The following is a 15,102-nucleotide window of genomic DNA, read 5'->3' on the forward strand; positions in this document are numbered from 1 at the left end:
GGCAGCAGTGCTAACCACTATACCACCGTGCTGCCCGGGTCCCTGGCGCTGAGGCAGCAGTGCTAACCACTGTACCACCGTGCCACCCGGGTCCCTGGCGCTGAAGCAGCGGTGCTAACCCACTGTGCCATCCTGCCGTCTGTTCATATCCACAAGCCATTAAACAAGGTGTGGCAAGTGATGGGAGCTTTGGGTTGACAAGTGGAGAGATAGTTCTATCTGAACCACATGTTAGGCTTCAGCTGGAATCTTGTGGCCGATTCCAGGCTCAACTTTCCAGGAAAGAGGTGAAGGCCTCAGAAAGGGCTGAGAGGAGATTCCCCAACATCATTCCAGGGACTTCAGTCATGGGGTGAGGATGGAAAAGTTAGAACGTTTCCCTTGGAACAGAGGAGGTCAACACATGAAAAAGAGCAGGAACAGACCACTCAGCCCATCGAGCCTGCTCCCCCATTCAACACCATCACGGCTGATCTCGGGTTTCAACTCCAATTCCCCGCCCACTCCCCATATCCCTTCATTCCCCAAGACCAAAAACCAGCCTATCCCAGCCTTCATACATTCAACAAGGGAACATCAAGGGGTAACATAGTGGAGGCTTTCAAGAAGATGCAATACTTTGAAAGCGTCAATAGGGGAGGCGATGGCCTAGTGGTATTATCCAGAAACTCAGCTAATGTTCTGGAGGACCCGGGTTCGAATCCCGCCACCGCAGAAGATGGAATTTGAATTCAATAAAAAATATCTGGAATTAAAAATCTACTGATGACCATGAAACCATTGTCAATTGTTGGAAAAACCCATCTGGTTCACTAATGTCCCTTAGGGAAGGAAATCTGTCGTCCTTACCCGGTCTGGCCTACATGTGACTCCAGAGCCACAGCAATGTGGTTGACTCTCAACTGCCCTCCAAGGGCAACTAGGGATGGGCAATAAATGCTGGCCAGCCAGCGACGCCCATGTCCCATGAATGAATAGAGAAAAAAGTAAGATATTCCCTCAGTTGATTGGCTCAGTAAGTGAAGTTCAAAACATCACCTTTCAAGGGGAGGTCAGTCACTCAGAGTTTGGGATCTGAAACGCTCGATCTGAAGAGGTGGCAGGAGCTGATTCTCCAAATAATGTGAAAAGGCAGTTGGATGGTGCTTGAGGATGAGGAATTTAGGGTAACAGACCAAAAATGTGGACATGGGATGAAGCATAACTGCTTTATCAAAGAGCCAGTACAGGCACAATGGGCTGAATGGCCTTATGTTGTGTAGCACGTTGTAAGGATTCTAGGATCCCGAATGCTGTTTTCTTTTTTAAAAAAGCAAAGAATTCCCAAGTCAGTAAATTCACCCGAATCTTTTGTTTCTGTGTTTAAATCGACAGTGAGAATTCTGACAGAGAATTAGAAACCATAGAAAATTACAGCTCAGAAACAGGCCTTTTGGCCCTTCTTGTCTGTGCCGAACCATTTTTTGCCGAGTCCCACTGACCTGCACTTGGAATAGAAACCATAGAAATTCTGGTCTGTTTGTTGTTTACACGTTATTCCAATATTCGGGGGGGTGGGGGGGGGTGGGAGAGTGTTCACTGGATTGATTGATTCCAGAGATGAGGGGTTTGTCGTATGAAGAGAGATTGAACAGTTTAGGCCAAAACTCTCTGGAGTAAAGAATGAGGGGAGATCAAACAGGTATCCAAGATGATAGAAGGTATGGATAAAGTAGACGTGGAGCGGATGCTTCCTCTTGTGGGGCATTCTAGGCCGAGAGGTAACAGTCTGAGGATAAGGGGGAGCAAATTTAAAACAGAGTTGAGGAGAAGCTACTTCTCCCAAAGGGTTGTGAATCTATGGAATTCGCTGCCCCAAAGTGCGGTGGATGCTGGGACAGTGAGTAAATTTGAGGAGGAGTTAGACAGATTTTTAATTGGTAATGGGTTGAAGGGTTATGGGGAGAAGGCCGGAAATTGGGGATGAGGAGCAGATCAGCCATGGTCGAATGGCAGAGCAGACTCGATGGGCCGAATGGCCTAATTCTGCTCCTATATCCTATGAACTGATGAGAGCTGCACAGAGGTGGCGGGGAGCAGCAGAGTGAACTCACTTCAATATAGGAGGCTGCTGTATATCAGGCCTTTCCCCAGACGAGGCGATTTGCCAGTGAGACGGACATTGCAAGGTACATTGCAGCTTCAATCTGTCCCTTTCAGTCGAGTGCTCGCTGTAGCTCCTTTTCCTGCTCTGCTGGTTTGCGCTGGCGAAAGATCCGGCCATATGGAAGGCCCCGAGCTCACTAAGGGGCTGTGCCGCTGTGAGCAGTGTCTCTTCCTGTGCAGGTGCCTGAGGGAAGAGAATGTGGTGAGAGTGAGAGCTGGGTTTATATTCCACGGGCTGCGAATACCAGACACCGCCCTCACCACCCCGTCCAAACAGAGGGAAGATGATACAGTCACTCGGAGCCACAGACACTGACCCCACCCTGGGGACACCACAACAGCGGGCTTTTCCCAGATTCTGGAAGGTCGGCTGAGGAAGCTGTCTCCAGTTAGGACTCAGCGACATAGCAGCACCAAGCGGATACCAGCATGGAGCCTGGATAAACACCCAGGCACACAGTGTCCAGCAGGAACAGCACCTGGCCTACTGACCAATCAGAGATCCTGGCATTAGAACAAAATCTCAATATCTAACAACAAGAACCTCCCGGAGCAGAAAGATCCCAATTTGGATCCCCACCCCAGAGGCTTGTACACATCATTCAGTACTGAGGGAGTGCCGCACTGTCAGAGGGTCAGTACTGAGGGAGTGCCGCACTGTCAGAGGATCATTACTGAGGGAGTGCCGCACTGTCAGAGGGTCAGTACTGAGGGAGTGCCGCACTGTCAGAGGGTCAGTACTGAGGGAGTGCCGCACTGTCAGAGGGTCAGTACTGAGGGAGTGCCGCACTGTCAAAGGGTCAGTACTGAGGGAGTGCCGCACTGTCAGAGGGTCAGTACTGAGGGAGTGCCGCACTGTCAGAGGGTCAGTACTGAGGGAGTGCCGCACTGTCAGAGGGTCAGTACTGAGGGAGTGCCGCACTGTCAGAGGGTCAGTGCTGAGGGAGTGCCGCACTGTCAGAGGGTCAGTGCTGAGGGAGTGCTGCACTGTCAGAGGGTCAGTACTGAGGGAGTGCTGCACTGTCAGAGGGTCAGTACTGAGGGAATGTTGCACTGTCAGAGGGTCAGTACTGAGGGAGTGCCGCACTGTCAGAGGGTCAGTACTGAGGGAGTGCCGCACTGTCAGAGGGTCAGTACTGAGGGAGTGCCGCACTGTCAAAGGGTCAGTACTGAGGGAGTGCCGCACTGTCAGAGGGTCAGTACTGAGGGAGTGCCGCACTGTCAGAGGGTCAGTACTGAGGGAGTGCCGCACTGTCAGAGGGTCAGTACTGAGGGAGTGCCGCACTGTCAGAGGGTCAGTGCTGAGGGAGTGCCGCACTGTCAGAGGGTCAGTGCTGAGGGAGTGCTGCACTGTCAGAGGGTCAGTACTGAGGGAGTGCTGCACTGTCAGAGGGTCAGTACTGAGGGAATGTTGCACTGTCAGAGGGTCAGTACTGAGGGAGTGCCGCACTGTCAGAGGGTCAGTACTGAGGGAGTGCCGCACTGTCAGAGGGTCAGTGCTGAGGGAGTGCCGCACTGTCAGAGGGTCAGTGCTGAGGGAGTGCCGCACTGTCAGAGGGTCAGTACTGAGGGAGTGCCGCACTGTCAGAGGGTCAGTGCTGAGGGAGTGCCGCACTGTCAGAGGGTCAGTGCTGAGGGAGTGCCGCACTGTCAGAGGGTCAGTACTGAGGGAGTGCCGCACTGTCAGAGGGTCAGTACTGAGGGAGTGCCGCACTGTCAGAGGGTCAGTACTGAGGGAGTGTCGCACCGTCAGAGGGTCAGTACTGAGGGAGTGTCACACTGTCAGAGGGTCAGTGCTGAGGGAGTGCCGCACTGTCAGAGGGTCAGTGCTGAGGGAGTGCCGCACTGTCAGAGGGTCAGTACTGAGGGAGTGCCGCACTGTCAGAGGGTCAGTACTGAGGGAGTGCCGCACTGTCAGAGGGTCAGTACTGAGGGAGTGCCGCACTGTCAGAGGGTCAGTACTGAGGGAGTGCCGCACTGTCAGAGGGTCAGTACTGAGGGAGTGCCGCACTGTTAGAGGGTCAGTACTGAGGGAGTGCCGCACTGTCAGAGGGTCAGTGCTGAGGGAGTGCCGCACTGTCAGAGGGTCAGTACTGAGGGAGTGTCACACTGTCAGAGGGTCAGTGCTGAGGGAGTGCCGCACTGTCAGAGGGTCAGTGCTGAGGGAGTGCCGCACTGTCAGAGGGTCAGTGCTGAGGGAGTGCCGCACTGTCAGAGGGTCAGTGGTGAGGGAGTGTTGCTGGGATTGAATCTTTCTCGGAATCGCTCTGTGGGTTTGTTACCTTAGTGTCGCTGCCCCGGAATATCACACCCAGCGATCGCAGTCTCTCCACACCCTGTCGCAACTCCAACTTCCTGAACTCCACCCTATCTCCCAAACGGTCGCAAACCGCCTCCATCCAATCTCCAAAATCAGGGGAGCTTTGCTGCTCATCCAGAACCACCACCACATCCTGCCGCGGGGGCTCTGGGGGGGGGGGACAAACACACGCCTTAGACCAACAAGCAGAACGATCCCCACTCAGCAGAGAGACTGGGACCCCCCCCCTACAGCCCCAACCTGCCCACCCCCGCACCCCACAAAACCCCCCCCCACGTACAGATCCCCCCCACATCAAGAACCTCCTCCATATCGAGAACCCCCCTCACCCAGAGAGCCTCCTCCTCCCAACACCGGAACCCCCTCCCCCAACCCCAGAGACACCTCCCCCACACCCCCAATAACTCCCTCACACAGAAACCACCCCCTCCAACACAGAGACCACCCTCCCCACAGAGACCCCTCCCCCATTCCCTCCACCTGCTCTCCCCTGCGCCTCCAATAACTCCTCATAGAGACCCCTCCCCCCACACCGAGCACCCCCCCGACACACAGAGAGCCCCCCCTTCACACAGAGTCCCCTCCTCCCAACATCGGAACCCCCTTCCCCAACCCGAGACGCCTCCCCCATGCCCCCAATAACTCCCTCACACAGACGCAGAGACCTCCCCCCACACAGAGAACCCCCCCACACAGAACTCTCATCCAATCACATCCCAGAGACCCCTCTCTCCGCCTCCCCCCCACCCCCTGGGGGGCCCCTCACTCCTCCCCCCTCCCTCCTGGGGGCCCTTCGCTCCTCGCCCCCTCCCTCCTGGGACCCCCTCGCCCCCTCCCTCCTGGGGGCCCCTCGCTCCCTCCCTCCTGGGGGCCCCTCGCTTCTCGCCCCCTCCCTCCTGGGGGCCCTTGCTCCCCCCGCCTCCTGCCTCGGGTCTAGTCTGTCTCCGTGGTTGGTTCCAGCTGATTGGTGAACCGGGTCACTCACCCTCCGTGACCTTTGCCCTGTGCAGCAGGGGGTAAAGGATAAAGAAGTGCATGCTGGGGCAGAAGTCACAGGTGGCCAGCGAGTGGAACGGGATCACTTTCCGGTGCGGGATCGCGGACACTGCGGGAGAGAAAAGACAAACGTCAGGGTGACAGTCCCCACAATCCCTCCATCAGCCCCTGTGCCCCCCTCTCCCCCAGGGACACAGCCCCACATACCACCCCATCCAGGGGTTCCCATCCACACCCCCATTCCAATCCCCACACACCCCCTGACCCAGGTTCCTGTCCTGGCCCCACTATTCGGGATATGCTGGAGATAGAGCGGGGGGGGAACTCACTCCCGTCCCCCCCCTCATTATTGCCCCAGGTGCCCCCCCCCCACCCCCCACGGGTTAATGAGAATTCCACATTGTAAGATGTCACTGACCTTCAAAGCTGAGAGTCACTTTATCCAGCGAGATCTAAACGGAGAACGAGAGAGAAAACTGCCATTAATGTTCTGAGTCCCCAGCAGGAACCTTCAACGGGCCACCTCCCCTACACCAGGTCAACGGGCAGTTCCGTGCACTGCTCTGACACTGGGCAGAGACAGATTTCTAATTGGAAAGGGAATCAAGGGTTATGGGGATATGGCGGGAAAGTGGATCTGAGGATTATCAGATTAGACACAATCTCACTGACTGGCAGAGCAGACTCAATGGGCCGAATGGCCTATTTCTGCTCCTGTGTTTTTGTGGCAATCTACAGAGCTGTACAAAGAACAAAGAAAATTACAGCACAGGAACAGGCCCTTCGGCCCTCCAAGCCTGCGCCGACCCTGCTGCCCGACTCAACTAAAACCCCCTACCCTTCCGGGGACCATATCCCTCCATTCCCATCCTATTCATGTATTTGTCGAGACGCCCCTTAAAACTCACTATCGTATTTGCTTCCACGACCTCCCCGCCTCCGGCAACGAGTTCCAGGCACTCACCACCCTCTGTGTGAAAAATCTGCCTCGTACATCCCCTTTGGGCGGCACGGTAGCACAGTGGTTAGCACTGCTGCTTCACAGCTCCAGGGTCCCGGGTTCGATTCCCGGCTCGGATCACTGTCTGTGTGGAGTTTGCACATTCTCCTCGTGTCTGCGTGGGTTTCCTCCGGGTGCTCCGGTTTCCTCTCACAGTCCAAAGATGTGCGGGTTAGGTTGATTGGCCAGGTTAAAAATTGCCCCTTAGAGTCCTGAGATGCGTAGGTTAGAGGGATTAGCAGGTAAAATATGTGGGGGTAGGGCCTGGGTGGGATTGTGGTCGGTGCAGACTCGATGGGCCGAATGGCCTCCTTCTGCACTGTAGGGATTCTATGATTTAAACCTTGCCCCTCGCACCTTAAACCTGTGCCCCCTAGTAATTGACTCTTCCACCCTGGGAAAAAGTTTCTGACTATCCACTCTGTCCATGCCTCTCATAATCTTGTAGACTTCTATCAGGATACGGGTGTATTTCCACCCGTCAGTGCAGGGGGGGCTGGGGACAGAGTTTGGTTCCAGTCTGTGCCAGCTCTGCCCACAGCCCGATCACGGTGGAGCGGGGGGGGGAATTCAGGGTTATGGTGTTCCAGAGCTTTGCTCAGGGGTAGAGAGTGAGCAAGAGGAGGAAAAAAGCAGGAACCTTGACGGGGCTGGTGGGAGACACATCGAGTTCACCGATCTTCATCAACTTGGCTTTTCCCAGGAATCTTCCCCGCTCCTGGAACGACAGAATCTCCGACTTGAGCGGCTCCCTCGGGAAGGCAGCGGGTTCCGGTTCTGCCTCACACTCTTCGATCTTGGGCATCGTGAAGTCGATTTGGGATCTCTGACACAGCACTGCCATCCTGGCACACACACTCACCAACTCTGCAAAGAGAGCACGAACAGGCAATCAGTATTCATCCCCACAGAAACTACCTCCCTCCAGGAAGTACTGCGCTGAGAATCGCAGCGAGGAAATAAACACTAATATTGACTCAATCCGCATCTGGGGCAATGGGTGATATCACTGGATCAATAATCCAGAGGCCCCAGGCTCTGGGGACACAGGTTCAAATCCCACCATAGCAGCTGGTGGAATTTAAATTCTAATAATTAATGCTAAATTGCTCCATATATCCCAAGGTGTGCATGTGAGGTGGATTGGTTCTGCGAAATGTGCCGGATTACAGGGAGAGGACCTGGGTAAGATACTCTATCAGAGAGTCAGTACAGACGTGATGGGCTGAATGGCCTCCTCCTGCACTGCAGGGATTCTATGATTTAATGTAGTTTGGGTACAGAATGGATATTGTCCTGAGAACAAAGGGCATCCAAAACTATTCTAAAGCTATAACTAAAATTACAGATATTCATATTGCATGCTTACCATAATGAAACGCTACAAAATGTTCCTGTTAAAACAAAGGTGAACATCGAGTCAGATCAACAAAAGCTTAGAGGAAGGAGAAAGGCAGGGCCCCCAGCGAGCCCCAGAGCCTGGGCCCCCAGCGAGCCCCAGAGCCCGGGCCCCCAGCGAGCCCCAGAGCCCGGGCCCCCAGCGAGACCCAGAGCCCGGGCCCCCAGAGCCCGGGCCCTCAGCGAGCCCCAGAGCCTGGGGCCCCGAGGGAGTCCCAGAGGCCGGGGCCCCTTGGGAATCCCAGAGCCCGGGGCCCCGAGGGAGTCCCAGAGCCCCGAGGGAGTCCCACAGCCCAGAGGGAATCCCCGAGCCCAGGGCCCCAAAGGAGTCCCAGAGCCCGGGGCCCTGAGGGAGCTCCAGGGAATGGTGGAGATATTCAAATCGGGGATGAGACCAGAGTTCGAGGAACACAGATTCCGGAGGGTTGTGGAGCAGGAGGAGATCGCAGTGATAGGGAGGGGAGAGTCCATAGAATGATTTTGGAAGCAAAAACAAGGCGGCAGATTACTACCTGAACGTCTGTAGATTGGGAGAGGGGAGTGTGCAGCGGGACCTGGGTGTCCTTGTGCACCAGTCGCTGAAGGTAAGCATGCAGGTGCAGCAGGCGGTAAAGAAGGCAAATGACAGGTTGGTCTTCATTGCGAGAGGTTTCGAGTACAGGAGCAGGGATGTGTTGTTGTAATTATACAGGGCCTTGGTGAGGCCACACCTAGAGTATTGTGTGCAGTTTTGGTCTCCTTTTCTGAGGAAGGATGTTCTTGCTCTCGAGGGAGTGCAGCGAAGGTTTACCAGGCTGATTCCGGGGATGGCGGGACTGATGTATGAGGAGAGATTGACTGGGTTAGGATTGTTTTCACTGGAGTTCAGATGATTGAGGGAGGATCTCATCGAGACTTATAAAATTCTAACAGGACTAGACAGGGTAGATGCAGGGAGGATATTCCCGATGGTGGGGGAGTCCCGAACCAGGGGTCACAGTCTGAGGATTCAGGGTAGACCATTTAGGATGGAGATGAGGAGACATTTCTTCACCCAGAGAGTGGTGAGCCTGTGGAATTCACTACCACAGGAAGTAGTTGATGCCAAAACATTGAATGTGTTCAAGAGGCGGCTGGATATAGCACTTGGGGCGAATGGGATCAAAGGTTATGGGGAGAAAGCAGGATTAGGCTATTGAGTTGAATGATCAGCCATGATCGTAATGAATGGGGGAGCAGGCTCGAAGGGCCGAATGGCCTCCTTCTGCTCCTATCTTCTATGTTTCTATGATTTGAAAACAAGATTCAGAATTTTAAAATCAAGATATTGCATATCCAGGAGGCAGTGTGGGTCAGCGGGGACAGGGGGTGGGGGGGGAGAGCGGGAGGCAGTGTGGGTCAGTGAGCGGGGGGGTGGGGGGGGAGAGCGGGGGGCAGTGTGGGTCAGTGGGCACAGGGGGTGGGGGGGGCGGGGGGCAGTGAGAGTCAGTGGGCACAGGGGGTGGGGGAGAGCGGGAGGCAGTGTGGGTCAGTGAGCGGGGGGGTGGGGGGGGGGAGAGCGGGGGGCAGTGTGGGTCACTGAGCACAGGGGGTGGGAGGGGGGAGCGGGGGGCAGTGTGGGTCAGTGAGCACAGAGGATGCTCCAACGGGGAGTGGGGGAGAATGTGGGACTCACTCCCATGGGGAGTGGGGGAGAATGTGGGACTCACTCCCATGGGGAGTCGGGGAGAATGCGGGACTCGCTCCCACGGGGAGTGGGGGAGAATGTGGGACTCGCTCCCACGGGGAGTGGGGGAGAATGCGGGACTCGCTCCCACGGGGAGTGGGGGAGAATGTGAGACTCACTCCCACGGGGAGTGGGGGAGAATGTGGGACTCGCTCCCACGGGGAGTGGGGGAGAATGCGGGACTCGCTCCCCTGGGGAGTGGGGGAGAATGCGGGACTCGCTCCCACGGGGGAGGTGTGTTGATATATTTAAGGGGGAAGCTGGATAAATACATGAGGGAGAAGCAAATAGACGGATATGGTGATGATGGGGATTAAAAGAGGCTGGGAGGAAATCTGCGTGGTGAATAAACACCAGTATGTAGCAGAGGGGCCGAATGGCCTGATTCTGATGTGCGTTTTGTAATTCTGCAGTGAAGCAATGTACAGAAAGAGCCAGACTTACTGGGGATTATTTCATCGATTATCTTGACTGGTTGGAAGATGGGCTCGAACTGCACCAACAGATCTTTCCGGATTTCTATCAGAACCTCCTTCAGGCGAGAGTGAATTTCATCCTTGAAACAGAGAGGGAAAGTTTAACACAATGCTGTGCTACCTCCCATCGCCACACAGTGGCAGTATCCACCACCAGTTCCTTTCAGCGACAGCACAGAAGCTGCTGCCAATCCTCAAATCAACTGAACAGTTAACCATCAACATGTCACCAAAAGCACGGAACCAAAGAGCCACTGGACTGGAGACAGGGGGTGACCAGGGAGTGGAGGGAAGAACAGGAGGGCGATGGGTGGGAATGTAAAGCAAGTATGGACAGGGGGAGCAGGGAGCAGCCTTAGTTGAGGGGTCAATCATGAGAGGGCATAGTTTTAGGGTGAGAGACAGGAGATTCAGAGGGGATTTGAGAAAACATGTTTTCATTCAGAGGGCGGTGGGAATCAGGAATGCGCTGCCTGGGAAGGTAGTGGAGACCGGAAACCTTACAACCTTTAAAAATATATATTGGATGACCACTTGAAACATCAAAATATTCAAGGATATGGGAGAAGCGCTGGGAAATGGGATCAGCGTGACTTTAGTGGTAGTTTTATTCATTCGTGGGATGTGAGCATCAATGCCGTTAGGGAAGGAATTCCAGGATTTTGACCCAGTGACTGTGAAGGAACGGCGATATATTTCCAAGTCAGGATGGTGACCTTGCCCAAGACCGCAAGAAACTACAAGAGGTCGTAAATGTAGCCCAGTCCATCACGGAAACCAGCCTCCCATCCATTGACTCTGTCTACACTTCCCGCTGCCTCAGCAAAGTAGCCAGCAAAATTAAGGACCCCACGCACCCCGGACATTCTCTCTTCCACCTTCTTCCTTCGTCTCTTCATTGGACACAGGTGAGGTCCCTGAGGATTGGAGGATAGCGAATGTGGTACCGTTAATTAAGAAGGGTAGCAGGGATAACCCAGGAAATTATAGGCCGGTGAGCTTGACGTCCGTGGTAGGGAAGTTGTTGGAGAGGATTCTTAGAGACAGGGTGTATGCGCATTTAGAACGGAACAATCTCATTAGTGACAGACAGCATGGTTTTGTAAGAGGGAGGTCATGCCTTACAAATTTGGAGGAGTTTTTTGAGGAAGTGACAAAAACGGTTGACGAAGGAAGGGCCGTCTATATGGATTTCAGTAAGGCATTTGACAAAGTCCATCTTGGCAGGTTGGTTAAGAAGGTTAAGGCTCATGGGATACAAGGAGAGGTGGCTAGATGGGTAGAAAACTGGCTTGGCCACAGGAGACAGAGGGTAGCAGTCGAAGGGTCTTTTTCCGGCGGGAGGTCTGTGACCAGTGGTGTTCCGCAGGGCTCTGTACTGGGACCTCTGCTATTTGTGATATATATAAATGATTTGGAAGAAGGTGTAACTGGTGTTATCAGCAAGTTTGCGGATGACACGAAGTTGGCTGGACTTGCGGATAGCGATGAGCATTGTCGGGCAATACAGCAGGATATAGATAGGCTGGAAAATTGGATGGAGAAATGGCAGATGGAATTTAATCCGGATAAATGCGAAGTGATGCATTTTGGAAGAACTAATGTAGGGAGGAGTTATACAATAAATGGCAGAGCCATCAAGAGTATAGAAACACAGAGGGACCTAGGTGTGCAAGTCCACAAATCCTTGAAGGTGGCAGCACAGGTGGAGAAGGTGGTGAAGAAGGCATATGGTATGCTTGTCTTTATAGGACGGGGTATAGAGTATAAAAGCTGGAGTCTGATGATGCAGCTGTATAGAACGCTGGTTAGGCCACATTTGGAGTACTGCGTCCAGTTCTGGTCGCCGCACTACCAGAAGGACGTGGAGGCTTTAGAGAGAGTGCAGAGAAGGTTTACCAGGATGTTGCCTGGTATGGAGGGTCTTAACTATGAGGAGAGATTGGGTAAACTGGGCTTGTTCTCCTTGGAAAGACGGAGAATGAGGGGAGATCTAATAGAGGTGTACAAAATGATGAAGGGTATAGATAGGGTGAACAGTGGGAAGCTTTTTCCCAGGTCGGAGGTGACGATCACGAGGGGTCACGGGCTCAAGGTGAGAGGGGCGAGGTATAACTCAGATATTAGAGGGACGTTTTTTTACAGAGGGTGGTGGGGGCCTGGAATGCGCTGCCAAGTAGGGTGGTGGAGGCAGGCACGCTAACATCGTTTAAGACTTACCTGGATAGTCACATGACCATTCTGGGAATGGAGGGATACAAACGATTGGTCTAGTTGGACCAATGAGCGGCACAGGCTTGGAGGGCCGAAGGGCCTGTTTCCTGTGCTGTACTGTTCTTTGTTTGGAGTTTAGAAGAATGAGAGGTGATGGTATTGAAACGTACAAGATCCTGAGAGGATTGGACAGGGAGAGGGTGTTTCCTCTTGTGGGGGAGACTAGATCCAGGGACAAAGCTTCAAAATAAGAGCTCTCCCTTTTAGGATGGAGATGATTTCTCTCAGAGTCGTTACTCTGTGGCATTCACTTCCCCACAGAGCAGTGGCAGCTGGGTCAGCGAATACGTTCCAGACTGTCGGACAGATGTTTGATTGACAAGAGGGACAAGGGTTACGGGAGGCAGACAGGGAAGCGGAGCTGAGACAACAAGCATGTCAGCCGTGATCTTACTGAATGGTGGAGCAGGCTCCAAGGGCTGAATGGCCCACGTCTGCTCCGACTTTCACCCCTCCCCCACCACCTCAGTGGCGAGGACCCATTCCCCAGTCCAGTAGGGAACTTTCCCCCAGCCGCTTACCTGTAGCAGGTGGAGTTGATCCATGAGTTTTTTGGTTGCAGTGCAGAAGATGAGGTCCTTGTTTAAGTGAACATGCTGCTCCATGTGAGATTTCATCCGAGTAAAGGAACCCGATCCAGTCTGAGACCGACAAACTGCAGAGAGAAGGTGTACAAAGGTGAAAATCTCTCCGTACCCCCTACCCTGACAGACTAAACTACCCTGTCCCCTCACCAACCTCCCCTCACTCCTCCAATACCCACCTTTCAGGATAAAACGATCACAAGAGTCGCAGACTTGTATCTCGACAGCGCCATTTACAAGCACAGTACATCCCAAAACTCCTTTCCACCAATAACGTGCAATGTTGGAATGTGGGAAATGCAGCAGCTTAATCATGGCACAGCAGGATCCCATCAACAGCAATGTAATAATGGCCCGGTAATCAGTTTCAGTGATATCGGTCCTCACCCAAGACCTGAATTCAAGAACAACAGTCCTTGAAATCAAGGCTGTATTTATCGAGTGTGAACCCTAAAAAAACAACCAGCCAACATGCAGGCAAGCTTTCCGCTGACTGGAGTCAGACCTGGCACCGAGGAAGATGGCTGTGGGGGTTGGAGGTCAATCATCTCAGCTCCAGGACATCTCTGCAGGAGCCCCTCGGGGTCAGTGTTCTCGCCCCAACCATCTCCAGCTGCTTCATCAATGACCTTCCTGCCATCGTAAGGTCAGGAGTGGGGATGTTCGCCGATGATTGCACAATGTTCAGTATCATTCACAACTCCTCAGATACTGAAGCAGTCCATGTGGAAATGCAACAAGATCTGGACAATATCCAGACAAGTGGCAGTAACATTCACGCCACACAAATGCCAGGCAATGACCATCACCAATAAGAGACACTCTAACCACCGCCCCTTGACATTCAATGGTGTTACCATCACTGAATCCCCCACTGTCAACATCCTTGGGGTTACCATTGACCACTGCTGCCTCACAGCATCAGGGACCCAGGTTCAATTCCGGCCTTGGGTGACTGGAGTTTGCACATTCTCCGTGTCTGCGTGGGTTTCCTCCAGTTGCTCCGGTTTCCTCCCACAGTCCAAAGATGTGCAGGTTGGGTGGATTGGCAGGATAAATATGTGGGTTTACAGTGATAGAACCTGAGAAGGATGCTAAATCCGTGTAGACTCAATGGGCCGAATGGCCTCCTTCTGCAGTGCAGGAATTCTAAGGTTCTAGATAAATACTGTGGCTACAAGAGCAGGTCAGAGCAGGAAATCTGCAGTGACTAACTCACCTCCTAAAACCCCCAAAGCCTATTCATCCACAAAGCATAAGTCAGGAGTGTGATGGAATACTCCCCACTTGCCTGGATGGGTGCAGCTCCAACAACACTCAAGAAGCTCAACACCATCCAGGACAAAACAGCTCCGCTTGATTGGCACCACATCTACAAACATTCACTCCCTCCACCACTGACGCAGTGGCCGCCGTGTGTACCATCTACATGATACACTGCAGGATTTCACCAAAGATCCTTAGGCAGCACCTTCCAAACCCACGACCTCTACCGTCTCGAAGGACAAGAGCAGCAGATACCTGGGAACACCCCCACCTAAAAATTCCCCTCTGAGTCACTCACTATCCTGACTTGGAAATATATCGGCTGTTCCTTCACTGTCGCTGGGTCAAAATCCAGGAACTCCCTCCCTAACAGCACTGTGGGTGTACCTACACCTCTGGGACTGCAGCGGCTCAAGAAGGCAGCTCAGCAGCACGTTCTGAAGGGCAATAAGTACTATAAGAGTTTTAACAACACCAGGTTAAAGTCCAACAGGTTTATTTGGTAGCAAATGCCATTAGCGTTTGGAGCCCTGCTCCTTCGTCAGATGGAGTGGATATCTGCTCTCAAACAGGGCATAGAGACACAAAATCAATTTACAGAATACTGATTGGAATGCGAATCTTTACAGCTAATCAAGTCTTGAAGGTACAGACAATGTGAGTGGAGGGAGCTCCCTCCACTCACATTGTCTGTATCTTCAAGACTTGAACTGTAAAGATTCTGTAAAGATTCGCATTCTAATCAGTATTCTGTAACTTGATTTGGTGTCTCTATGCCCTGTTTGGGAGCAGATTTCCACTCCATCTGACGAAGGAGCAGTGCTCTGAAAGCTAATGGTATTTGCTACCAAATAAACCTGTTGGACTTTAACCTGGTGTTGTTAAAACTCTTACTGTGTTTACCCAAGTCCAACGCCGGCATCTCCACATCAATAAAT

General features: G+C 53.2%; 1 protein-coding gene across 1 annotated transcript in view; it reads right to left on the reverse strand.

Moving 5' to 3' along the window:
* LOC144504346 (uncharacterized) overlaps positions 1-15,102 on the reverse strand; it is a 118,569-nt gene that overhangs the window by 20,174 nt on the left and 83,293 nt on the right. Inside the window, exons 24-30 of the mRNA XM_078229525.1 lie at positions 12,836-12,969; positions 10,009-10,120; positions 7,102-7,328; positions 5,880-5,913; positions 5,451-5,570; positions 4,428-4,612; positions 2,094-2,329 (exon numbers count right to left, since the gene is read on the reverse strand). Of these exons, the coding sequence (XP_078085651.1) occupies positions 2,094-2,329; positions 4,428-4,612; positions 5,451-5,570; positions 5,880-5,913; positions 7,102-7,328; positions 10,009-10,120; positions 12,836-12,969 (1,048 nt within the window). The remainder of the gene's footprint in view (positions 1-2,093; positions 2,330-4,427; positions 4,613-5,450; positions 5,571-5,879; positions 5,914-7,101; positions 7,329-10,008; positions 10,121-12,835; positions 12,970-15,102) is intronic.

Source organism: Mustelus asterias, chromosome 2, assembly GCF_964213995.1.
Source record: "Mustelus asterias chromosome 2, sMusAst1.hap1.1, whole genome shotgun sequence".
Classification (NCBI taxonomy): Eukaryota; Metazoa; Chordata; class Chondrichthyes; order Carcharhiniformes; family Triakidae; genus Mustelus; species Mustelus asterias.